This window comes from Channa argus, chromosome 7, assembly GCF_033026475.1.
Source record: "Channa argus isolate prfri chromosome 7, Channa argus male v1.0, whole genome shotgun sequence".
Taxonomy (NCBI): domain Eukaryota; kingdom Metazoa; phylum Chordata; class Actinopteri; order Anabantiformes; family Channidae; genus Channa; species Channa argus.
In genome coordinates, this window is record NC_090203.1 from 10,324,732 (window position 1) to 10,350,179 (window position 25,448).

The 25,448-nt window shown below is 37.7% G+C and overlaps 5 protein-coding genes across 10 annotated transcripts in view; 2 read left to right on the forward strand and 3 right to left on the reverse strand.

Annotated features, from left to right (window-relative positions):
* Positions 1-150: 150 nt before the first annotated feature.
* On the reverse strand, positions 151-6,263 carry ing4 (inhibitor of growth family, member 4). The gene is made up of 8 exons (XM_067510515.1): positions 6,212-6,263; positions 5,649-5,720; positions 5,377-5,543; positions 5,121-5,235; positions 4,778-4,889; positions 4,538-4,682; positions 1,444-1,505; positions 151-682 (listed from the first exon to the last, which is right to left on the reverse strand). Exons 1-8 carry the CDS (start codon positions 6,246-6,248, stop codon positions 643-645), a joined length of 750 nt encoding a protein of 249 aa, XP_067366616.1. The 5' UTR covers positions 6,249-6,263; the 3' UTR covers positions 151-642.
* Positions 6,264-6,827: 564 nt separating this feature from the next.
* Positions 6,828-12,912, reverse strand: nop2 (NOP2 nucleolar protein homolog (yeast)). Its single transcript, XM_067511635.1, has 16 exons — positions 12,761-12,912; positions 11,931-12,057; positions 11,770-11,812; positions 11,626-11,690; positions 10,940-11,247; positions 10,498-10,726; positions 10,203-10,402; positions 9,918-10,007; positions 9,458-9,545; positions 8,879-9,019; positions 8,497-8,636; positions 8,314-8,403; positions 8,083-8,205; positions 7,872-7,969; positions 7,648-7,784; positions 6,828-7,556 (listed from the first exon to the last, which is right to left on the reverse strand). The coding sequence occupies exons 2-16, from the start codon at positions 12,034-12,036 to the stop codon at positions 7,123-7,125; spliced, it is 2,292 nt and encodes a 763-aa protein (XP_067367736.1). The 5' UTR covers positions 12,037-12,057; positions 12,761-12,912; the 3' UTR covers positions 6,828-7,122.
* A 596-nt stretch (positions 12,913-13,508) lies between these two features.
* emg1 (EMG1 N1-specific pseudouridine methyltransferase) lies at positions 13,509-16,077 on the forward strand. The gene is made up of 5 exons (XM_067511650.1): positions 13,509-13,696; positions 13,848-13,949; positions 14,780-14,921; positions 15,080-15,285; positions 15,369-16,077. Exons 1-5 carry the CDS (start codon positions 13,547-13,549, stop codon positions 15,480-15,482), a joined length of 714 nt encoding a protein of 237 aa, XP_067367751.1. The 5' UTR covers positions 13,509-13,546; the 3' UTR covers positions 15,483-16,077.
* On the reverse strand, positions 15,944-24,976 carry kel (Kell metallo-endopeptidase (Kell blood group)). 2 transcript variants are annotated; one of them, XM_067511634.1, is made up of 18 exons: positions 24,748-24,976; positions 21,377-21,659; positions 21,125-21,268; positions 20,727-20,848; positions 20,310-20,468; positions 20,145-20,216; positions 19,858-20,046; positions 19,613-19,773; positions 19,404-19,521; positions 18,889-18,984; positions 18,692-18,790; positions 18,521-18,598; positions 18,063-18,166; positions 17,893-17,982; positions 17,241-17,308; positions 16,935-17,098; positions 16,760-16,849; positions 15,944-16,675 (listed from the first exon to the last, which is right to left on the reverse strand). In XM_067511634.1, the coding sequence occupies exons 1-18, from the start codon at positions 24,772-24,774 to the stop codon at positions 16,529-16,531; spliced, it is 2,211 nt and encodes a 736-aa protein (XP_067367735.1). In that variant the 5' UTR covers positions 24,775-24,976; the 3' UTR covers positions 15,944-16,528. The 2 variants fall into 2 exon arrangements, with proteins under 2 accessions (XP_067367735.1, XP_067367734.1); XM_067511633.1 differs by having other exon boundaries at positions 20,969-21,268.
* Positions 24,977-25,014: 38 nt separating this feature from the next.
* Positions 25,015-25,448, forward strand: part of fam131bb (family with sequence similarity 131 member Bb) — a 42,248-nt gene continuing 41,814 nt past the window's right edge. For all 5 annotated transcript variants that reach the window (XM_067511644.1, XM_067511646.1, XM_067511647.1 and 2 more), the window contains exon 1: positions 25,015-25,143. The gene's annotated coding sequence lies outside the window, so the exon portion shown is untranslated. The remainder of the gene's footprint in view (positions 25,144-25,448) is intronic.

Below are 25,448 nucleotides of genomic sequence, written 5' to 3' on the forward strand. Positions count from 1 at the left end.
GCTACAGAAATACTTTCCATGAAATGTCTTACTTTCTATACAGCACTCAATTAAATGTTAAAATGAAATGGTTTAACTCACTACCACAGATGACTAATACTGTCAGGATGCAGCATTTGTCTGTTTTTGCCCTTTTTATACTTTTAAAAATAAAACTAGTGTTCCAAGGCTTAGTACACAAAACTAACCATACAACACAGCAAATAATTTTCTATGTCCAAACTGTTTTCAGAGAAAATACTTGTAGTCATAAATCTGAGTAGAGTATCACAGAAAAGTCAACTGTTTAACCATTAGGGGCAAGTGTAGTGTTTACTGTTCACTCGTACATCGAAATGTATTTTTAAAAAAATCACAATAAGAGCACCAAATGTAACTACAAATAAAAATCAAAATTACTGATAACCGTTTAAGAAAAAACAAGGTAAATACATTTGTAACCACTTGGCTCCTTTACACACACACTGCATCAGACAAAGGCAAATTACGTAAACATAAAGAAAAAAAAGCACCAAATGTTAAGGAATATGAGAAACAAAAATAAAAAATACAGAACAAAAAATCTATTAACTAATGAAGAAATATTCTTCTCATTTTCCATCTGATCAGTGTCCATGTTCAGCCCAAGAAAACCAGGTGTTTTTATTTTCTCTTTCTGTCTTGGGAGCATCGTGGACAGTACCTGCATAGCGGACATAAAACATGAAGGATAGAATAAGTGTGACTGGCTTGAACGGGTGCCAATTCTCACTTTACTGACACATATAAAATAGTATAATACATTACAACACCTATTCCAATTTTAATTTCACACACCAAATTTCTTCCTAGTTGTGTGGGGAGAACTTGTGCCACAAGATCTAGTGGTATTAAAATGTAACAATGTTTATTAAAAAAAAGTGAAAAGCTGTGTTGCAATATCAGTTCAGTTATTGTTTGAAGTAAAAAAAAAAGACTAAGAAAAACCTAATGTTACTTATTTTTGTCATTTATATTATTTTTATTTTTTATGTTTAATTTGTGGTAAAGAGTTCAGTTAGAAGGTCAAACAGCTTCAATTTGTTGAGAGTTAAAAGCACATACATAGTTCGTGCACAGTTATAAGGTCTGAAATCATACAGAACAGTTAGTTGGGTTTGTGGCAAAACCTTTAACAGTGCTTGCATTTTGTTCTCTTTTACTGCTTATAATAATTCATATTTAGAAAGCAGAAATGAAGTGGTATTCATCATGAGATGATTCATTTCAACATTTTAAACGCTTTGTTTTGCATTTTGTGACTTTCAGTTTAATTAAAGACTATTTTTCCCATCAACATATTTTGTCACTAAAGATTACATTAAAAATAGTGTTAAAATATCAACTTGTCACATTCTTGTAAATCCAAAATCACGTATTGCATTGTCTCATGAGCCAAGTGAATTGTACACCTCTATTTCTTACCATTTTCCCCTTGGTTTGGTGGTCAGTCCCACACATGCAAAATGGAACCATTCAATAGAACACTGGTAAAAACAAAAGACAGATAAAATACTGGTTAGAAATTCCTGTATATAGGCGAATCAGTAGAGATGAACACAACAGAAAACAGCACAGTCAGTTTTTTCAGTTACAAACATCACATACAGTATGTGTAGAATGGAATCTGCTAATAAATTACTTGTTCTGTCATTTATGACCTTTTCTCCAAATTATGAGGTATGTTATTAGAAAAACTCATTACTGACATTACATTACTATAACATTTATATTATTATCCTTTCTTAATTTCAGGTCTGCACCATAAAGCATACCGCCATGACCTTTAAAATATACGAATGGCATTAAATGCTAATGCTATTTAAATAAATACACACAAAAATAAATGAAAGCGCTTTCACATTAAACATCCCCTAAAATTTATCAATAGATTTTGTGTTGTCTTAGATGTGTAGTTTCTGTATTGTTTGTTTTGTAAGATGTCAAAAAAAGCAATTTGGGTATATATCCTAACCAAATTTTAAAATGTCCTCTTCATGTATCATGACATTATCTTGCTCTTGTTTGAACCAATTAAATAAAAAGTTTAAGGCAGTGCAACTAACCAGAGGTATGTTAAAAGTGACAGGTTACACATAAGGATGCAGAAAAAGATTAAAAATATTTTTAATCATGACCTCAAAGACACACAATGTGAAGTAAACATTAGAAAGATGATCTTTCTGTGAATTCATGTTCAGACAGATAGATAGATAATCCTCAGAGGGAAACTTTTGTGTTGCTTTAGCTTTTACACATAGTACCAAATACATACAAAGTAATAGGATATCAACAAAGCTATAAAAAAATCAATTTACACACTGTACATTGTGCAGTTTAGTGAGGTGAACAGTCCTAAAAGCCAGAGATATGTTCCTGTATTGTCCATTGAAATGCCTTAGTACAAGCTGTATTACTGTTTGTATTCATGTGCATCTGCACAAACAGTGGCTGTATGTTACAGTTATTGTTGTTCCATCTCCTACATTGCTTGCCCTCTGGCTGTAGCATAAAGAACCAATCCCTGTGCGCGTTGCCCCAACTGAAAGCAGCATAGTCCACGCCCACCGGTGAGTGGGCCAAAAGTTGCTACTTTATCGCTCTCTTGGTGCGCTCAATTACGTCCGCAGTCGCACCATAAAAGACTGGCGATTGTAGAACTTCTTCCCACTTCTTTCCCTCCCTCCTTCAGCCTTGTGCTGACTTGACTTGATGAAAGAGCAATTCCATGCTTAAGAGCAGATATGTCCTTTCACTGTAGCAAGAACAGCGGCAGCAACACCTTAGCAAAGCTAAAGAAGGTGGCATAAGGATCTGCGGTGCCTGTCTTTCAGTGTGGCACAATGTGTTAAACTGTTTTGTTTACAGCACATCAGAGCCGTACAACTAATAAAAAAAAAGGTTCCATCACTGCACTACAGCAGCAGTTGAGTGAGACAAACATCATCAACACACCAACTAGATCGTAGATTATAATCCAAATAATATCAGCAACATTTTATGTGGACATTTTCGTTCACACATAAACCCACTCCTAAAAAAGTCAGGATAATGACAGAATTCAATTAACTGGTCATGCAGGTAAACAATGCGCCCGCTCCCACTCTCGTTGGCTTTGCTTCCCGGTACAACAAAGTAAGAAAAATCAGTAAAGTGAAGAAAAAAACTGTAACTGACATAGTGTCCATGATAAGATCAAAAACGCTGAGCAAGAGAAGTTTAAAAAAGTAGTAGAACACCCAGAAAAACCACAAATACACTAAGAACTAGCGTGACCTACATCAACAGGTGGCCACCTGAGGCGGCTTCAGAATTAATGAGTTGGACAAATCGTTAGAAGCACCTATTGTTATAATGCAGTCCAGTACGACTCCACTACCCACTTCTCAATTTATTATCTCTTCAATAATAAACACATATTAGAATTATCACCTTTCTGACAGTTTCCGCCTAAAAACATAGAAATTATAATGATAATAACTGTATTGGATTACATTAAATTGCACAGGTGGTCATAAGGTTATGCCTGATGAGTGAATATAGACAATCTTTGGCACAGGCAGCAGTATTGTGTTGGTTGTTGCTTGTTTCTCGTGCAGAGAATCCACATCATTCATTTGTCCAGTTAATAATTTAAATGAGGAGCTGGTCATATCTCATCTTGTCTACTGCAATGCCCTGTTAACGGGGTCCCAGCATGCACAATCAAACATGCCTCAAATTTAATCAGCCAAAAAGGACTCGTGTCAAACAACTCTTCTGCACCTCCCTATGCACTTAAATCTTAAAAAAAACAAAAAAACAAATAAAGTACATAAAATAAACTTGCATCTAATAAAATCAGAAACACTTGCTCCAATAGCTTAGATGTTTTCTCCTTGACTTAGTTTTTTTGCTTGCCTTGTACCTAACTTTGTCGTCGTCGCTTTGGATAAAAGCGTCTGCCAAATGACTATGGGGCAACTGTGGTGCAGGAGGTAGAGCGGTCATCCACCAATCCCCCTGTTGCTGGTTTGATCTCCGGCTCCTCCAGTGAAATGTAGAAGTGTGCTTGAGCAAGACACCGAACCCCAACTTAGTTCCTCCCGGTGAGTGTTGGCTAGCTGCATAGCAGCTCCCCCATCGGTGTTTGAGTGCGATTTTAAGGGCGAATGGGGGAATGACAAGCAGTTTAAACGCTTTGAGTCCGAATAGGTAGAAAAGCGCTTTATAAATGCAGGCCATTTATCATTTAAATGTAAATAATAGAAATAAATGTTTTCAAAAGATGATCTGAGCTGCTGTTTGACATTTTAAGCTGTGAATAAGTTATGTACAGGCACAGGAGAGTAAAGGGAAACAGCCCTGCGGTTAATTAATCACTGACATTGTTGTCATTTTAAAAAAATTAAATACTTGGGCCGTCTGTCCAGAAATATGTTATATATGTGGCAAACACTGCCTTTTCCTATTCATAGAGCAGTTTTCAACCAATCCGAGAGTTGCTGGTTTAATTCCAGAGCCACACCATTATACTTACATCAGTGTTGTCACAGCCGATCATCTCGCCATATGAGACCTGGTGACAAAGACAGTAAGTGGGTTCGTTGGGGTCCACTGGCATGTCCAGCACATCAGATGGGTGCACATTTCCAAAGTTGGAAGAAGGGCTGTTGAATTCTCCTCTGATGAAGGAAAACAATATTAAGAAAGAATGTGAATAGGAATATACATTTAAATATGATTTGCTTATAGCATCAATAAGAAATACATAACGTACGGTTGAAGGAGTTTGACTTTTTTCTGTGCACTCTTGGGACTCCCATCTTCATCTGAACTCTTCACTTTAGACCTGGTCTTGGCAGTCTTTTTTTCCTTCTGCCTGGAGTCACCTGAAATTATGTAAAAAACATAATTAAACATTCTACTAAATATATATAACATATAACATGTCAGCAGTGCAAAACTGCATTAAAAGGAGTGGTTGCTCTTTATAATTCTGTAAAGTCTTAACTTTGCTATGTAAAGTGCTTTGAGATGACTTTGTTGTGCTTTAGTACTATCTAAATAAAACTGAACTAAAACGGAAAGATAAAGACATGTGGCAGACATAAGGAACACACCTTTCTTTCCCTTGCTGGAGGTGGAATCATAGTCTGTGCTCTCAATCTGCTTTTCCTTCAGATCAGCTTCAAACCGAGCCAGGTCTGTGTCGAGACGTCGGATGTGTTTGTCAACCTGCAGAAAACAGGACTTTAGCACAGTTTGTGGCGCATACTTCATGTGCATTAGCACAGTGGGTCTATTAAATGGTACGAAAAGTTGTAACATTTTGTTCACCTACAGTATGACAAACATGTTTATGTCTACCATACTAACCATTTCATAGGTCTGCATGGCCAGTTGCACCTTATCATCTCCAAACTCCTTGCATTTACTGTAAGATTGTTGAATCTGCCTTAGAATGGACAGCTTTTGCTCAGAGGAAAGAGTTCGGGCATTGGCTGTGTACTCTTTTGCCAGCGAGTCTATCTGTCCTTTGAGATCTAGACAAGACAAGAAGTAAAAAAGACAAGAAGTAAAATTGTGTTTTCATATTACTTCTGCCCCTAAAATGAAATTCACAGTGGTTTCACACTTCTTCATCTCACCCTCAGTGCGTTGATCTAGGTCCCTCATCAAATTGAAGTTTCTCTGTAACTCGAAGGGCAGATTTTCTATACCTGGTGTGATGGAGAGGAAAATAACAAAGATTTTATTCCAATTTCAATTAGACCAACATTAAAACATCTTGCAGACTATCTAATGTTAGCTTAATTTAATATACGGACCGATGTTCCATTTGCCATTAATGCTAGCCCTTAGCATAGCATTTGCATGTTTCACAATGAGGTTAAACTAAAGTATAAAGACCACAAATACATTTAACTGCGTTTTTTAAGTGACTTTAAAGTAGTAAGATGAGCACGGGCATTAACGTTAAAGTGTGTATGCCGCCGATGACAGACAACATCATTTCTTTGTGTCAAAGCAACGCATTACTCCAGCAAATAGACCGATCCTAAAACAGCAAAGCGTTAGGAAAACATTTATAAAGAGTCTAATCCTCGAGCAGGCTAGCCAGGAACTACGGTACACAAGAAAAAGCAAAACATGAGAGAGCTAAATAACTATAAATTTTTCTAACAATTGTACAGTATGATTATTAGCTTACTGTCCAGATAATGCTCCAAATACATTCCCGCCGCCATCTTGGAAAATGTAAACAACACAGCTTCCGGTTCACAATGGACAAATCTGATTGGTTATTTTCCAACAGCCTCCCCAACACAAAAGTATATAAAACTACATGTATGTATTGTTAAATACGCGGCCGGTATCATAGATTTAACCATTGGGCATGCAGTAAGCTCTTTGAACATATTCTGACAACTTCAACCATTATATTTTTAGTTGTATGCAAAATCGCCTAAGGGAGACATTTCAAGAATGAATGGTTCCTTAACCTATAACACTAAAGTGTCCAGGCTTTACCCCACCTCTCGCACATTCAGTCCCTATGACCCTAAGCAGGATAAGTCGGTAAACATACTGGAAGAATGTATGTATACTTTTTGTGAAAGGGTACCAATACAACAGATAATACATTTTGCCACTACTCAAAATAATAATTTACAAAGGGATTTGGTTAGAGAAGCTGAGAGAGTGAAAGCTACAATATGCTTATTTATGCATGGAATACCTGATTATCACTACATCATCTAGGTATACTTAAACGACAAGGAAAAAATATGATATTGAATGCTGATAAATTATGAATACAACAGAAATATCTTAAAAGATTTATTTCCCACATATTTGTGGAAGTTGTCCCACCCTACAATGTCATCAACAGACAAACAATATTCTGTAATACAAATACAAAAAGGGAGGCTCAAACTAAAGTCAAATGTGTCTGTACTTGACTGTTTAAATCATATTTTACTGAAAAACATACAATATCATTGCTCTGAGAAGACAACAGCACAGAAACTTGAATATTCTGTAAAAAGAAGTGGATCTGGGTGTGTAACAAAACTCTACACAGCTTATACACACGTGTACATTTTAACACATTGTACACTGTCACTTTTTGTCTTGGTTTTGTAACATGTGCTTCAACTTTCTGAATTTATTCTTTCCCATTCTATTTGTTGCTTTCATGGGCTTCGTCTTTTTTCCTTGCTTTTTTTCAAATCTGCTCCCTTCCATTTTGTCAGACGGTGATGCTTTAGTTTCATTAACTGTTTTCACTGTGGGCTTCTTGGCCTCTGTGCCTTTCACAGTTTCTCCATCCATCTTGGCAACTTTTGCCTTCTTTAGTCCAGTGGATAGGTGCTTTTTGCCTTTTGGCTTGACGTTGGCTGTTTCCTTGGCTGACGTTCCATTGGCTTGGGATTTTACTTTTGGTCTTCTTGCCTTACCAGGGACAGTGTTCTTTGTCTTGTCACTTTTGTATGGTTTGTTTTCAGGAGGGTCTGTAACTACTGTTGTCTCAGGGGGCTCTGCATCCTCTTCATCTAAATTAATAAAACACAAAAAGATAGATTAATGTATTTAAGTATGAAAGTTGGTACAGTCATAAAAAACAGTCATAAGAAAAAGTACTACCTTTCCCTGCAGGTGCAGTTGGAATTATATTGGAGAACTTCTTCAGCTTGGCCACAAAAAACCCATCCATATTGTGGGAATGAGGGTAAAATCTGCGTGAGAGTCGCAGAGAAGGATGGAATCTGCGTTCTTTGAACCTAGAGTGGTATAAAAATAATGTGATTTAGAGCAAAACACCAGAGTGTTTGACTTTCATTAATTTGAATATTTGGTAGTCTCTTCACCTGGTGAAGCCTTCATTGCCAAAGTCAAGTCCTGAGGGAACTAATTTGACGTTTCTTTTCTTTAAAGCATAGTCCACCACCCATTCGTTCTCCTCCACCTAGCACAAAACATTTTGATGACTAAATAAGCGTAGCTGCTAAATTATTGTGAAAAAACAAATAAGGTATATGTCAAAGAACTGATTTTGCAATAAAGTCATTTACACATTACCATTATTGAACATGTGCAGTAGACCAGATATCCTCCAGTAGGAGACTCTGCATTGACAGCGTCAATTGCAGACAGAATCAGCTCTTTCTGAAGGTGAGCTGAGCGCTGGATGTCTGCCTCATCCTGTCGGGAAACCGAAAAGGTAAATGAAAAAGTATTCATCACTTTAATAAAAGCCAAACACAAGTATTTGTATGGACATTGACACAAAGACAGTAGAAGGTGCTTTACCTTACTGGTCTTCACAGCAGGATCTTTAGCAATGACTCCTGTACCCGAGCACGGAGCATCAAGGAGTACTCTATCAAAGCCACCCATTACCTTTAAGCGAATGTTAACACGTCAGTACGCTATGTAAAACTATGGAGTAGAGTAAACCACAGAGATAATCTTGTACAGATGTATGAATATTACCTTTGGGAACTGCCTGCCATCATAGTTGCAGACAACAGTGTTAGTGACCCCAAGACGATGGATGTTTCCCACTACACTCTTCAGCCTTTCAGCGTTGGCGTCATTAGCCATGATCACACCTGTGTTTCTCATCAGCTGAGCTAAAGGAGCAACATTCACAAGCTTTGTTAGAGTGATTTAATTTTAATGTGAGAAACTTTTATTGGGCGTTCATTTCTGTAGGTCTGCTTTAGAGCTAAAACAACCAACACGTGTCACAATTTCCTTACATTTTATAGACACCTAACAATAACTTTCGAATCCAGTCTATATTAAGTAGTTCAAACTTCAGAAAATCGCTGTTACATTCAATTATACGAAGTGAAACAAAAATGTATCTTACCAATGTAGGTAGTCTTGCCTCCTGGGGCTGAGCTCATGTCCAACACTAATTCTCCCTCCTGTGGAGAAAGTGCCATAACTGGCAGAAAACTGGAAGCTCCTTGCAGCATATATTGACCGGCCAGATACTCAGGGGTTGCCCCTGTTTTAAAATTGAGAAAAATTACAGTATTTGTTTTAACTTGAAGAATTTGGTTCTGTTGTACATGAATGCTCCCAGTAAGTGGACCCGAAGTATTACCTGCCATAAATGTTTTAGGGTATATATGATTATATTTTTTAAAAATAGTTTACTTTTACTTTACATGTGTAGTTTGATGCCAGTTATAGGTCACATTCTGCTGTTGTGTAGGAAGTTGATATAGCATCAATAACCTTAACATGTCACTTTAATTTGTACTTTGTGATAAAAATAAATCTGATTAGATTAAGTCTGATACTGTACATACATCTCACACACTTAAATAACCTCCCTTAAATAATATTCACACTCATTTTTACAGCCTGTCTCTGACATTCTGTATTTATGATCAATAAAAAGCTCAAGTAGCTCGTCGGACATGATTTTAATGGAACTTACCTATAGGTACTGAGGAGTCATAAATCACCAGACCCACTTTAGACCATTTCCCAAGAGGATCAAGGTTTACTCCTCTGTTAATCAAGGCCTAAAAAATTAAAATAAACAAACTTGAAAATTAAGCAATTTAGTAAGGAATTGGTCCAGCTGTTATTTCTGCAATAATAATCAAAATGTAAAACCTGAAAAAAAGTCAAGCTATAAACACTTGTAGCTCTTCATATAGATTTTCTTCTACTGTTTAAATTGACATTCTTAGTTCATATAAAACAAGCTGTGCATGTATTTATGTGTCTGATCCAATTGCTCTCATATTTCTTTCAATCAAAATACTACTCTAAGTATCTAAAATGTACACACAAACAAAATTGCTATTACTACCTTAAAAAAAACAACAACAGAGAATTTCAATATTTGTAAAATTATGTTACTTTCAAGATCTACCGTGAAAAGCAATTACCTGAGCGAGGTCTCGCCTCCTTGTTTTTAGGGTGTTGGTCCTAATAGTGACGGGTCTCTGAATTTCATTGGCTTCAAGGAAGTCAACCAGCTGCCAAAGAAAAAGAAAAGGAAAAAAAGAATTATATAATTGTTTTTCATGCAGTCAAAATATTTTAGTTATTTAATTTAAAACACAATCTCAACTTGGTCCTGACACCCACGTTTTGGAACTATTACTAATATGTACATCAGTTATTATCATGATGAGAAAAAAAAATACTTTAGGCACTACAGAAGAACTCACCTCAGACAGGGGGAAGATAGCTAATAATTTCTCAATGAGGAAGTTATTGTAGCTGTAATATGTGCAGAGATCTTTCTTCAGAAGTGAGATGTATTCTGTTCTGTCTTTCCCCTCCTCCCTTTTTGTTGAAAAATTGCACAGGACATCAATGTTGTCCTTTATTCTTTGATGGACTGCCTTCAGGTCTAGAGACAGGACACCTAAAGATGCAGATTAGAAAGATTTGCTTGTTTGCAGAACGACTGGTGTAAATCTGTGAAAAAAACAAGAACTCCATGTCCAATCGCTCACTCACCTTCCTTCTCACTCTCCTCTGCTCCAGGTAGTCTAAATTTATCCATTTCATCTATGTTGGTTTGTACTGTGTCTTCCCCATCTATGTCACCATCTGATTTTTCTTCCTCATCCTCATCATCTTCATCAGTGCCTTCCTCCTCCTCATCAGTTTCATCTTCATCACTTCCTAAAGCCATAGTTTCTTTAAGCTTTTTCTCTTTCTTGGCTGCACGCTCAATAGGAAGGAGCTAAACGAGAACAAATAGCAGATAAAAGTCATTAAAGTCACCACATTAACAATTACACAAACTTTGATTCTAGCACCTGGAACAATATTCGGAGTCTATATAATAACAATAAATCTGCACTTTTGTCAATAATTACATTTAAAAAATTAGCATCCCAATTTCAGTCAGTTAGACATGTTTTGGCAAAAGTTATAAAAGAATCACTTCACATACTTCGTCTTCTTCACTCTCTTTTCCCGCTGCTTCATCGCCACTATCAAGTGTACCGTAGTCATCAACCATGTCTTCATCATCCTCGTCATCATCTTCATCCTCTTCTTCATCCTCTTCCACCTCTTTTGGTCCTAATTTTGCAACTTTTTTCCCTTGATCTTTGCAACCCTTCTGTTGCTGTTCATCTTCCACCTCTTCATCTCCCTCATCCTCCCAGTGCTCATCACTGTCATCCTCACTTTCAGGTTCCGCAAGTTTTCGCTTCCTCTTTGCTGGTTTCAACCATTTACTGTTCTCATCAGTAAATCCTTTAGTGAGAAACAAAAAAAATACACATTGCTCAGAAACTGTCTAGGTTGCAACTATTTTGCTTTAATCCACCTAGAAAATGTGATTATAAAGCAGACTACAAATGCATCCACAAGTCAAAATACTGGGGCAAGATAATCCATTCAAATTAAAATAAAGCCTTACTGTGTTTTTCTTAAATTGTGCATAATTACAGCATATGCTGCATCATATTATATTTGATTTAATGTTGAACTTGTTTGTTATCTAGGACACCAGTTTATTTAGAACATCATTACAGTCTCTCCAGATCCTTTTTGGTAATTATCTGTACTTTTGTTCAAAGACATAACAACCATTTCTTTTAACAATTACATTCACTGGCAGCGATGGTTTACCTTTATTGAGCTGTACCCCAGAAACATCTTTAGGCTTTTTCAGATTCTGTACTCTCTTTGCAGCCCTGTAAAATGACACTATGTATGAACAACATGTAACTAGGGTGAGGTCACCTCATCTTGTGTAATGTGTCAGGGGTTTACCTTTTCCTTGCTCTGCTTGACAGCCGCTTTGAACCAGTGTCATCTGCAAACAGAATAAATGAAAACACAGATGCACACACAAACAATATGTCATGTCTGTGCAGTTAAATTTTACAGAGAACCTTTAAAAATAGTTGATATATAAAGAGTGCAATACTTACCATCAGTAATAAACTGGGCCAACTCTGTCTCTGCTCCCTGCTGCTTCCTGGCTTTTTTCCCAGGTCCTCTCTTCACCTTGCTGGTGGGATCCAACTTCCGACCCATGACTCTGAGCTATGCAGACACCTTGAAAAACAGGACAAAAGAAGGATCCATCAGCCACTTAGGCCCATAATGTGTTGTGATTGGATATACTGATCTGTAAGACTTCCCATCAGGGGGGTCTTTGTAAGCAAATACATGCACAACTTTGTTGCAGTAGCTTTAAGGAACTGCAACAAATCCTAGATTAGTTCATAATTTATATTATACTAATAAAGATTTGACCAGTTATTATAAAGATGGCAAGATAACTGTGCATTACAAGTTCTCTAAAATCCTATATGTGACGAAACATTTCTCTGAACAGTCAAAAATGTCAAGATCTCTGCTGACAAGAGTTCTACATAACAACTCCAATTATGCAGTAAATACTCCTGGGGGTGTTTTTAATTGTGTACAGATGAAAGCAGGTTCCACTTCTGAATAAAATAAAACAAAAGTCTACTGTGCATTATAGTGAGCGAATATACTCTTTACATGTATTCCTAATGAGTTTGTGGATCTTCCTTACCCACATGTTAAAAACTATAAGAAAATACTGATAAACAATAGAGGTAGCAAGAGTAGTGTTGTTACAAATTAATGATCAGTCACATAAGGTTAAAGGCTAATAGTTGACCCCTGTATGCGTGCCGCTTCAGCAAGAAGAACCTACAGCAATTACTAACACAGACACGGACTATTTGCCTTATGAGTAAATCTGGACAGCAATTCTTTATTTACTCACCGATTAGTGGGATTTGGTTTAATAAATTCCAATTTATGCCAGTCCGGTGTAAGCTGAGGTATTCGCACGTGAATTTTTCCTCTACACGTTGCAGAAGAACATCCGTCGCACAGAAATGACGTAAGGAAAGAAATGCTCGCGCATACGCAGGAAAAATTATGGTCATGTAATAGTTATACATTTACATAAATGCAGATATCTAGCCTATATTAAAAGGCACAACGTAAGTACTTAGTAGTTAATGACAAATTAATAATGTATCAAAGATGGAAATTAGAGGAATCAGGACAAAGACAATTAAATAAAAATTAATACTATAATATAAAACAGAGTGAATCTAATAAAATCAGATTGAATTAAAGTAGCAATGATAAATTGTTTATACCCTTTGTGTTAAAAATGTAAAACGCCACACTTTGTTAATAATAACCCCACTTTCAAACAGACCACTGGGGAGAAAATGAATGGTTGCCACAAGTTGAAACTTTGTAGAAACTCTGCAAACTGATCTTTAAAGGAAGAATATCTACATTGTGCCCAGATCATCAGCTTAAGATTTAATACTAAACAGCACAACAATAAAACACCTGATAACGCATTAAAGATGTTGAACCGGGGAGCATGTAGACACAGGTGAATACCTGTACACCTGTATCTGTATCTAAAGATGCAGTGAACCAGAGCTAACAGGCTATGTAAGTTTCTTTAATTTCTCGTCTTCCACTCATGAACGCGCACTTTTGACGTGTGACGCACTAAAGCTGCGCCGGTCCAGCAGAAGGAATCATGGCGGCTCCTAAGGAGAAGAAGCGTGGTATGGAACATTTGGACGAATATGAACCCAAACCAGCTAAATATCTCCGTAGTTTGCATGATCGAATGTCAGAGAGGCGACTTGTTGTTATTCTGGAAGGGGCTTCTCTAGAAACAGTGAAGGTAAAACTACTGGGTTATGTTAGTGTCTTGTTGTGATGCAGCCCGTATCTTCTACTGCTGGAAATGAAGTTGGTAATAAATCGTATAACGTTACTCAAATACTTAATTCATGCTGCGATTTTAAGGTACCTATATGTCTTACAATTTACAGGTGGGAAAAACATTTGAACTTTTAAACTGTGACCAGCACAAAAATATTATCGTCAAAAGTGGAAGAGATCCAGGGCATATAAGACCAGACATCACACATCAGGTAAGTATTTGTTTTAGAGTAGTATACCGCAGTATTGATCTGCCAATATCCCATATTCCTAATTTGCAATCTTTAGAATAGAGTAAGTAGAGTAAGAGCCAGTATATAAGTGAATGTATTTACATTTAGGCTAAAGAGATTGTTAAGTTAATTTAGATAGACTCAACATAGTTTGCATACCAGAGCGACTGCTAGGTACATTTTTATTGTTAATAACACTCTCACTTCATATGTCAGCCACAATTATATTAGAAATGTTAGTTTATGGCTGTTGCATTATATATATTTAGACTTTTAAAACTTTTAAATATTATTGTTGTTGACAGCTTCAAAAGTTTAGTTCCAGTCATTTTTGCTGGTTGGTTATGTTGTTATGAGATGGACCACAGCAGTGTATTGTCATAATCTGGTACTTTTTAAAGTGATAGCACTATTACATTTTATTGAATATGCTGTAAAATTTGCAAAAAGCAAAAATAGTTGTAAAGTGTTTTTGTTGGGTTTTTTTGTTTGTTTGCTTTTAAGTAATAAGATAAAGCCTGCCTAAGGAGCTGCTTCTGTAGAACACCACCATTTCGATTCCCTTCTACAAAAAAATTGTAAAATTTTATGTTTTCATTATATTAGCTAAATGACAATATACTACTTATATTTCATGAAATGTCTGCATTGTCAGTGTGTTTTACAATTAGTTTTGTTTTATGCTGCTTCACTCTCATTGAGTCTATTATTTTGTTCAGTGGTTACTGATTAGAGAGAAGTCACAAGTCCTGAAAGTGGTATTTTGTTAAGCACAAACAAAATATTAATGACTCATTTTGTTTTATCAGTGTCTGCTTATGCTGATGGACAGTCCTCTGAATCGAGCAGGCCTGCTGCAAGTTTACATCCACACAGAGAAAAATGCCTTAATAGAGATCAACCCACAGACCCGTATCCCAAGAACCTTCACTCGCTTCTGTGGCCTTATGGGTAAACTACTTTTAATACGTTTTGTGTTTATGCAGGATATGTTGAGAGGGTCAGTATTGAGGCAATGACAAAACAATCCTACCCGTCCGTGTCGCAGTAAACTTCATTCCGTCCTAAAATGGTCCTGGTTTTTCACTTTCTTCCCCGTTCTATTTCAGTTCAGCTGCTGCACAAGCTGAGCGTCAGGGCAGCGGATGGTCCACAGAAACTTCTGAGGATGATTAAAAACCCAGTTTCTGACCACCTCCCACCTGGGTGTCCTCGAATTGCCACTTCATTCTCGGCAGGAGAGGCTGTCTGCCCCCGGTCTTTGGTCCCAGAGGGACCGGCAGCAGTGGTGATTGGAGCATTAGCGCATGGAGCAGTAAGAAATGACTCTAGATGGTTGCTGATTCACTGCTGTAAGTGTGAAATGTCTGTGGTACTGATTTCTCTGTCTTTTATTAGGTGAATGTGGACTACACAGAGAAAACGGTCTCCATCAGTAACTACCCCCTCTCTGCAGCACTGACCTGTGCCAAGATGTGTTCTGCCTTTGAGGAGGTGTGGGGTGTCCTGTGACATTGTGGAATTTAATGGACTACTGAGACAGTAGGAAAAAAATGGACATTTTTAAGTGAACTAGGATGTGTTGCTCCAAATATTAATTCTGTGTGGATTACAGACATGTATAGGAGTATAAAAATGTTTGGCCACCATGTGGAATATACTTGCATTTTTGTACCCACTGTTCCTTTTCCATGCAGAAGTATGGCCCACTGTGTTCCATTACCAATTGTACCAATTCTTTAGCTTTGCATTATGGATCGATATGGTTTCATTAAAATGTATAAGTCTTATTTAATTTGGATAGATGAAAAAATTGGAGATAAAGAATAATTAACTTTTTCTTATAGTTCTAAGTCCGTCTCCATGTGATCTGATATTGTCGAGTTTTATTCTCGTTCTTGTCTTGGTTATTGTTTCGCATTATTTTTTTAAAACTTATGTGGGGCATTAAAGCAGTAATGTTCTACCTTACAGGTCATTGCCTTTCCACCACTAGAAATTATTTCTTTTTTTTTTTTTTATTCAAATATTTTATTTACTCTCTTTTCATGCTCTTTACTTTACTGTTGGGCCTAAACATTAAACTTCTTGTAGTTTATACAAGTTACTCTTTGTGTCACGTGTAAACTTTTGCTCTTTGGATTAATACTTTTACTCAAGTAAATGATCAAAATACCACTTAAAAGTGGGTTTTACTCCTTTACATTTATTCGATAGTTACAATTCCCACTTTACAGATGGAGAATTTTACGTGGTGATCTTATAAAATTCTATATATTGTCAACATTAAACCTGTAAGTTTACTCATGTTTCAAGGAAAGGATCAGGATCTCTTTCCACCAGTAAAAGATAAACATTGAATGTTCCATTATTGAAGTGAAAACAAACACTTTAACAACTAAGGACAATACAAAAATATCACTTACTTGGGTTGTACATGCATGTTGAAAAAACTGTTTGCAAACATCCATACTGTGTTTCTTTCACAAATGTGTACTTTGTCAGACATTTCAACGTATTTAGTGGCAAAAGTCCTGCTGATCTTAAGTAGATGGTGTTTAGCATTTTTGTAATAAATGCTGTTGGGTTTTATTGGGACACTGTAGGCTTGTAGGACACAAGTCAGATTTAACACACATGACTGTAATCAAGAAGGAGGGCTCCAAGGGCATTAAGTCCTGGTATGCATCAGAGTCACAGTTAATCTGAGGAAAACACATCAAAGATATGAAATCAGTCTTGAGAATAAAGTGGATAGATGTTTCACTAGAGTAAATAAAGAATATCACCTGAGAAAAAGATGAGAAAAACAGACGAGTGTGTGAAAATCCTGATATGGAGGTGTCAGCAGGGTTGTTCCTCAGACTCTGGTGATAAGCCTGAGGGAAGAGCAAGAACAAAATGTGAATGTATGAGCTTAATGTTGTCACATACAGAGACTAAAGCCTAAACATGGTTCCTCACCTGCAGTGCTATCTGCAGTGCAGAATACTGCACCCACACCTCCTGGCGCTGCGCTGTTGACAGAGAAAGCGCTCCACCTATGCTTGCTTTGCTTTCTGTCACAGCGAGATAATGGGCCCACACACATTCGCCCACAACGTGCACCGTCTCACTCTGAGAGTAAACTAAAACGTAGAAGAAATGTGGACATGAGGTTAAAATAAACACTCTGATAGTGGAGTGGAGAGAAAACTGACTGAAGACATATTAAGATAAGTTGATGTGCATGTTACCTAAACATCAAGAAGAAATGAGAACTTGTCTTACTGTTAGGAAGAAGCAGGTGAAGGATATCTTTGGCGATAAGGAAACCTATTACGCCATAATTCATTGCCCTGTTTATGGAAAAGAAAAACAGTGTAATAAATTGTTTAGTCATTAGTACATTATGAAAAACCATTAGTTATGTTTTTAAATTTTAAAAAGTATAACAATGTAGATACCTCATTGTCCCTGTGGAGAAATTATTTTGCTACATAGTCACAAGGCATTATGTCACAAAGACACAGTAAAAACGTCACTATATATTTAAAGCCACACCCAGACCAGCTGAGTATCCTGATCAATTGATCAAATTACCTATTTAAAAAGTGGATAGCGTATGGGACAAAGAACCATTCTGATCTATTTTAAATGAGCTGAGGAGGGACATACTGTCACCCAGATGGCAGCAGAGCAAATGAGGATGTGGAGGTGTCCACTATACCATCCACTGTTGTTGTTGGCCCTAGTTACCATTCTGTCTTTAAATCCTTTCCATACTTGGTAGTGTGATCACTAACACTAGTACTAGCTGTTGTCACACTTTTTTCGACAATCTTTTTCTGTGCTCCAGTGACATTAGCGAACCAGAAGAAAATATAAAACGACAAAACGCTTTCAATAAAAGAACAATAGAATATTTAAAGCAACATTTTACCTTGGATAGGTTGGATGAAATAAAGGAGGGATAAACATCCCCATGGGAAAGAGGAGCTCATTGTCCAGGACAAATGGTGTGACTGAAAGTCTAAATGAATTGTGAAAAGGTTAAATAAAGGCTCAAAACATTCATATTCCCCAACTTAAAGAACAGAGGCAGACACTCACATATCAGTTGCCTCAGTCTGCTCACTCAAGAGTTTACTGCGTCTCTTTTGCCATAGGGACAGTAACTGGACATAGTTGGAGAAGAAGCTAGTGCTGACTGACACCTGAAATCACACAGATTATGTAGTCAGTGATGTTCCTCCATCTTGCTGCATTGCCCATTGCAACTAAAGGCCTTGGTTTACACACTGACGTAATCTGAAAACATATTGATAATTTACATGCTCTCAGTGACCACTGTTATATTAATGAATAAAACTCAAGTTTAAGTAAAAGTAATTTTTAGAAAAAGAGGATATTAAACTGGCTATTTAACTTTTGATTTTCATTAAATAAATAAGAGATTTGTCTTATACAAAATTATTTGACAAAAATCTTCGATCTAAGTGGGGCATCAAACAAGTTGGTTAACATTTTTACATCTGATCCCTTAGGGCCATGGAGGGTCTGTAATGTACCTTAGAAAAAAGCAGGTCAATCTCAGCTTTACTGGAGATGTCTTTTGTGGTCCAAAGTCTTGGAATTAAAGACTGAACCTGGAACAAAACAGAGCCTAATTAATAGCAAAATGGCTCCAGAATACAAATTAAAATAACACAATTTTGCACAGCTCCTGCTTCCTATGTTACCTTTTCCATAACAACTTGGAACAACTTCTGATCTGTCCACTTGAGGTCATGTAATTTGGACTTGAAGGAGGTGAAGATATTTTGAATAATCTCCTCCACCTGTTAAAGAATACAAATCCTAAATGCTCTACATATCAGCCTTATGACTTTGGTCCCTACTGAATATAAAATGATTTATTTATCAAGTCTCTCCTCACCTCTCTGTGTGGTGGCCTTTCACTGAGAAGGTGTGTAAGAACGGAGTCAAATCCTCTCTCAGTTTCCAGCACACAGTGTTTCCAGCGAGGAACTACCTGGTAAAGAGTCCCAGAAACAAGATGTCGCTCAAAAAAATCAGTTCATAGGATTTTTTCTTTATTATAAACAGTATACATTAGGGGCAGCTGTAGCTTAGTTGGTAAGGCAGTTGTCCCCGGACAACAGGGTCAGTGGTTAGATCCCTGGTCCTGGCTATATGTCAAAGTGTATCTGGATAAGACACAGAACCCCCAACAGCCAATTACAATCCGCAGCTGTGCAGTGCCGGTCCAAGCCCGGAAGAAATTGGGGAGGGTTGTGTCAGGAAGGGCATCCAGCATAAAAACTGTGCCAAATCAACATGCGGACAATGATCTGCTGTGGCGACCCTGAACTCACGGGATAAGCCGAAAGGACAAAAAAAAAATAAAAATAAAAATACATTATAACAAAAACATTATAGTTTATGACTCACCTCTTCAGTGGTTCCCAGAGCCACGGATAAATTCTTAGCTGTTTCAGAAAACCTGGAGTCCAGAGCAGGCATTAGGGTATGCAGCAGATTCAGGACCATGTACGTCTGAAGGGGACCTCTGTGTGGAATCAAATGAGGCACCAAAGGTTTACAAAGAGAAAATGTTTATACATATTTTATTGTTGGTTATTCCGTGTCACTTACAGTACCTGTTGCTTAGCTCATCCTTGTTGAGCCATTTCCCAATGATGGGGGACATATGCACAATGTAGGGTAAGTTATGCAGAAGGACGTGATCCTCTGCAGTTAGTGGCAACGGATGAAAGACAGCCTGCAGACAGCGCAGCCAGTCAATAGCAGGGGCCTTGCTCTGTGGGAGCATTTACAAGAATGTGTTATTACAGTGACTTCAGACACTATTTGTTTGCACATTGATAACAGCATTCTCTTGTACTTGTAGGTCTTTGATGGTCATTCTCTGATAGAGTTGTCCCTTTGTCAGTCGATACTGCAAGGGGGCGGCAGCAACTGCAAGCTCAGAGGACAGAGATATGAAAGGCCCCACGTGGGTCATGCTGCTGCTGGGTGAAGCCCCCAACAGTGCCAGGTACGTCTCACATGATGCCAAGAAGGGACGTAGTGTCTGGATGAAAAGAACATAGGAGGTTGATATAGTGACGTTAGTAGTATTCATTTAAAGATATTGCTTGAACCATTCGGGAGTCTGGCTATGTCATCCACCTGAGTTTTAACTCGAGATTTGTGTGTCATGCTGTTCCATTCAGTGGGGATCAACAGTTCTGGCTGATCAATCTGTTGACGGAGAGTATGCTTGCGTAAAGTTTATACACCAAAACCAACTGTGCTATGATGATGGACTTTGAAAATATACTAATGAATACTGGCCTGTATGTATCTTTTGGTCATCCCACGGGCAGTTTCATTTGGGTTTTTGCCCACGTAGAGGTTAAAGAACGGAAAGGTCGCATAGTCTCTCATAAGCAGGCTCAGGGTGGAGTTGAAGTCAGTCTGATTCCACTGGCCTGATACTGCCCAACCTCCCAGCTGCACAGAACAAGAGGGATTGGAAACAAACAGGGATGATCAGAATCAGGAGAGTTAGCCACAAGTAGAATGACAAACAAAACTATTTACTAGATGTGTTCCTGAAAAATAATGCATCTGCCATCTCAGACAGCAATAAACATCAAATGCCTATTACTTGAGATTGCATTTTTCTAGCCCGTGGTGTCAAGTGCAAAGTTATTCAGTGGTTTTAAGACTCACTTTTGAGAATGTGGAACCATGAAATTGTTTGTATACCTTCTGGATGAGTGTGAGGAAGGGCTCTACTCCAGCACTTTCTATAGATGTCGTGTCCAAACAGGAACTGTAGAATCCCTTGGCTTTCTGAACTGCTGAACTAGCCGATTTATTATTGGATTCTGATAGACACAGAAAAACAAAAGTCAGACCATACAGTGATGTAACCTGATCTCAAAGTGCTTGGACAAAGCAATGCAATGTAGTGTGTGGTAGATGTTATTTTTAATGCAGACCCCTACCTAAAATCTCCCTGAGATACTGCAGAAGCACAGTTTTTCTTTGCACTACTTTTTTCTCTTTCAGCCTTCTGTCTCTTCCCTTGTTACTTTGTCCTATCCTATTTTCCCCCGCAGCCTTTTCATTCTGGTTTTGTGGATGTCCAGGTATGCCCTGACCTCTTTGTCTGGCCCCAATGTCTGGTGAGAATCTGTCAGATCGACACGTGAGCAAGAAGTAGTCACAGGGCTGTGTAAAAGGATCATCAGACATGGACAGATGGGCCGAGGCTGAGTGACACGCCTGAGACAGACATGGAATCACTATGCAAAAAAGTGAGACAAAAAGGGCAAAATGGACAAAGACAAAATGGCAAATTTAGAATTTATTGTGTCAAGTTGCAGCAAAAGTGTTTCCCACTAAGGACCTACCAGTGCCCGCCTGTTCACTCTGCTTCATATACTGTCCTAGAATGATTCCTAGAATCCCACAAAAAGACAATCCTAAAAAGATGAGAAACAGCCTTAGAGGCTTTATCCACACTGGCCTTTCTTGGTGCTGGTTCTCAGGGGACTCTGGCAGCTGTATCTCAGTCTGGGGTTGGGCCTGCTGCTGGATCTCAGAGGGATCTTGGGTGACGGGTGACAGCGGGAACAGAGGCTGCAGTCCCCTCTCGGGTTCTGGCTGCAACATTGGCTGGATTGGTAGCTGAGGCTGGAGGTGAACAAGTAAAAGAGGATAATATTAGGTCAAGTGATACGGTTTTTATGTTACACAACACTATGTTAACTTTTGGGGGACATGGGAGCCATCTTGTGATGTATGCCAGTGTCTTGTGCAGTGATAAAATAAGGTTGGCTACATATGTTTGGATAAAAGTTGTTTAAATTGTTCACATTTAATAGAGATGGGGAAAAGGGACCCCAACTAGAGAAATTTAATTGCAGTAGTAAGAAACTTTGATGTTTTTTCTAGTGGCTCAGTTAAAAATCTGATCTCAATTCAGCATTCCATTCCAATGTTGCAAAGTTTAACTTAACACTTTTACTATCCGTTTACATCTCTATGTAACTCTCGTCTCTACATTGGAGATAACACCCACCTTGCGTTCTTTATAAGTAACCTTCAACCTTGATTCTGTGCCTCCCAAATCAAATATCTTTCAGCCTCCAACATCAATATCTTTGTGTTCCTCTTATCATGGAGTCTGACCACATGTTTCCCATTCTTACTGCGATACACAAGCCTAGTCAGTGTGAGTTTCCTAATGGGTACAACTCTTGACTTAGACATAACTAGTCTGGTCACAGTTTTTCTGTTTGATGTCTGTCCTTGGAGGTAACCTGCTTTAACACACATCTACGTGCTTTGAGCAGCCGATTCAATTTGAATTCCCATGCCTGCCACTTTACCTTCAATTATGGGAAGCTAGCAACAGACAAGATATTCTTTAAGTTTGGTGTCAGTGCATGAGCCTCTTCAACGTAGGAGGAAGTAGCAATAAATTCATCAACGTACAGTGATTTTTTTACTGTTTGCAGATAATTGATCTGGTGTTTCCATGTTGTAGCGGCAAGCAGCAATGGGCTTGACAACACTCGAGTCATGCTCGGTGTACACGGTTTGACGTCCTTGGCATGCAGGGTTTTCTCTAACCTTAAAAGGCTTGTATGTTTTACTGCAATGGATATCTGTAGGAAAACCTTGATGTGTGCCAATCTATTAGAAATTATTTTTTTCTCCCTGCACCTTCCAGCCCCACTTTGCAACCAAAGAGTAAGACAGTCTTTCCACTCTGCTAGACACAGTGTTTCAGTAGTAGTCAGCAGCTATTAATTCCAGTGTTTTTATCCTGTCCCTTTCCAGTGTGTCCAACGGCATCTAATCTTCAATTTCTCTCTGAAGTTTCACAAGATTGTTTTACGGGAGTGACAACCTGAACAGCAGCTCTAGTAAATGGTGACAACTGACATCCCTCTTACACACTTCCTCTTCCATTGCCCACAGTTAATTCTTTGCAGATGCCTTTACAAGTCCAACTCCCTTTGAGTCTCTGCATATGCTCTGTCATTTTCTTTTTGTCCTCTTTAGCTCGTGAAGTAATTGCTGCCATTGTCTGTTTTAATATTAATCTAAAGGTTCCGGGTTTTGGCACCAAAAATGTGGAAACGTAGCTGTAACTTCTACAAATATATGCGGAATATCCACGAATTTGGACAACTTCTACTTTTTACTAAATGACTGCACTGAATTACATTTAATTAGAATTGGCATTTAATTTCTATTCTTTATTGCTAGCAAACTCTTTAATAGCCTATTATTTTCCTGTTTACGTCTCTTTCAATATAAAGTCTTTACATTGGACATTACAGCCACCTTTGCAAGTAACAGCAGACCATACATTTCCAAACAAACAAATGAAATGTTTCCATAATTATATTTATAGTTAACCCCGTCTTAATTGCAAATAACTTAACAAATAACAAATAACTCATCAGTAAATCCAATGTCCAATGTCCATGCATTTTTCATTTTGAGACTTTTTTCTGATAATAGATTTATATTTTTACTGAAGTAACACTTTAATGCAAGACTGCTGGAGTACTACTACACTGCAGTATTGCTACTTTTACCTAAATAAAATATTTGAGTTAGGATTATGCTATATGGTATCATTTAGTTTTATTTTAGTATTTTAGTATTTAGTATTTATCATTATATAGTTCAGAAGGTTTTGTCAACATCTTGATATAAAGAAAAATGACTTGAATTATATCCCGATAATTATCTATATAAACTTATATACATTTTTTCCACTACCACATTTATCGTAATAGTAAACTGAATATATTTTGTGTATCCTTAATCTGCTGATGTCCTGTTGGGTAACAATACTGTGTACTAAAATGCTGGTAGGGACAGAGAAATTAAGAGGAAGCAAACTGATAATTGATGAGTAGGTGGCTTATGATATAGAATCAGAGAACAGCTGGGACATTTCGTATTTTAAAATCCATAGTAAAAAATGAGTTTATGAGCAGTTACTGATTTTTTTCATTTTCAACATTTTCACACTATCCATGCTGACACAGTCAGATGAGCATCACAATTATCAAGTGGGCACTGTCGACCAAATGTCCTGCCTTGATGTCTGTTCCACTGTTCCTGTCGCAACATTAAATGCTTGAGTAGTTTGTGTGACTTAAACTCCTTCCATCCGTTTCCCACCTATAAACCCTCTTTGCTCTCTTGATCCAAAACTAGAATCAGCTGCATCTACTGTTCGTCATAGATATTTAGTCAAAGGTAACCCAAAACAACCCCAGAAGACCTGACACTGATTGTAAACATTCAAGAGCATCCATCACTCCCTAAATCACACACTCTTAATGTCTAAGGTAATTCCCTTTGCTCTGAACAAACGTTAAAGGCTACTAATATTTCTACAAAGATCCAATTAAATTTTTTCTGTCGCCACATGAGCACACTTCACGTTAGTACTGGGGCTGACTAGCAGAAGCAGGTTTTCTGCTGGTCAGCTGTCTTACTCCCACATTTCTAAAAGTTAATGAAAAGTGCTGATTAAAACCATCTGTTGTCATTTTGGCATCTAACGGTACAGAAATCACAACTCAAGCATATTGCAAACCTCACTAAAAAAACTACATAACTTTTGGAATACTAATTCTTAGGATGGATGCCTCTGCTACTATTTCAACCTTGTTATCCTGTGTAGCATAACACAACATAGTAAACACAACTTCATAGCAACATGTCCAACATTTTGTTTTTGAGACCTTACCTCAAGCTGTACTGGAGTTTCCCTCATTTTTAAAATATAGATGTTTCCCTCTTTGTTTCTGTAGCGTATTGCATTCTGTTTTTTTTTTGCTTTTGTTTTTTTTTTTTTTTTTTACATTTGATGTTTTACATATGCACCCCCTCTGGCTGTCCCTTCGTCAAACAGCTGTCATTTCAGCTCTCTATCTCTTTTCATCACTCACTTCTCTCCTCATCTGACACTGATAAAAACAGCACCGCAGGCTACGTCTTACTCTCTCTAGAACCCAGATAATCAAGCAGACTATGGTTTTACTCTGGGACATTTGTGGGGATAGAAATGTAGATTGTGAACCCAGAAAAAACTCAACATGAAGTACTTTGGGTCAAAGGATTTGAAAACAGATTGCTGTGACTGGTAAGTTTATTCCAACATGTTGCTTTTGTTTACACATTGTTACCTCATGTTGAATAAGGCCAAAACTGTCTTCTGAGTGTGTAAATGTTGTGTGCAGTGAATGAGGGCAAGTACTTCTTCCTGGAAAGTAAACACACTTAGATACACACGCATGCGTCCACTGTCGTCATTATCAGTGAAACATATGGCTGGTAACAACTGATAGAGCAGTTTGGCGTCCTGTTAGTCACGTAAGTGTAGCACATCATTGAAGGTTGGGGGGGGAAACAAGTTTTATGGTTGTTACATGCAGGCTACCCAGCAGA

Coding starts and splice junctions, on each gene's coding strand:
- kel (XM_067511633.1), bottom strand. CDS start 24,774: ATGAGGGAAACTCCAGTACAGCTTGAG. Junction 18,167..18,520: donor TTGACCTGCTTTTTTCTAAG/GTACATTACAGA, acceptor GTGTGATTTCAG/GTGTCAGTCAGCACTAGCTT. Junction 17,309..17,892: donor TTTCATCCAACCTATCCAAG/GTAAAATGTTGC, acceptor TTCCATAAACAG/GGCAATGAATTATGGCGTAA.
- nop2 (XM_067511635.1), bottom strand. CDS start 12,036: ATGGGTCGGAAGTTGGATCCCACCAGCAAGGTGAAGAGAGGACCTGGG. Junction 9,020..9,457: donor TGACTCCTCAGTACCTATAG/GTAAGTTCCATT, acceptor ATTTTAAAACAG/GGGCAACCCCTGAGTATCTG. Junction 7,970..8,082: donor ACTGCACATGTTCAATAATG/GTAATGTGTAAA, acceptor GTTTTGTGCTAG/GTGGAGGAGAACGAATGGGT.
- emg1 (XM_067511650.1), top strand. CDS start 13,547: ATGGCGGCTCCTAAGGAGAAGAAGCGTGGTATGGAACATTTGGACGAA. Junction 13,950..14,779: donor GACCAGACATCACACATCAG/GTAAGTATTTGT, acceptor TTGTTTTATCAG/TGTCTGCTTATGCTGATGGA. Junction 14,922..15,079: donor TCGCTTCTGTGGCCTTATGG/GTAAACTACTTT, acceptor GTTCTATTTCAG/TTCAGCTGCTGCACAAGCTG.
- ing4 (XM_067510515.1), bottom strand. CDS start 6,248: ATGGCGGCGGGAATGTATTTGGAGCATTATCTGGACA. Junction 1,506..4,537: donor TCGGCTGTGACAACACTGAT/GTAAGTATAATG, acceptor TGTTTTTACCAG/TGTTCTATTGAATGGTTCCA. Junction 683..1,443: donor ACCAAACCAAGGGGAAAATG/GTAAGAAATAGA, acceptor TCCGCTATGCAG/GTACTGTCCACGATGCTCCC.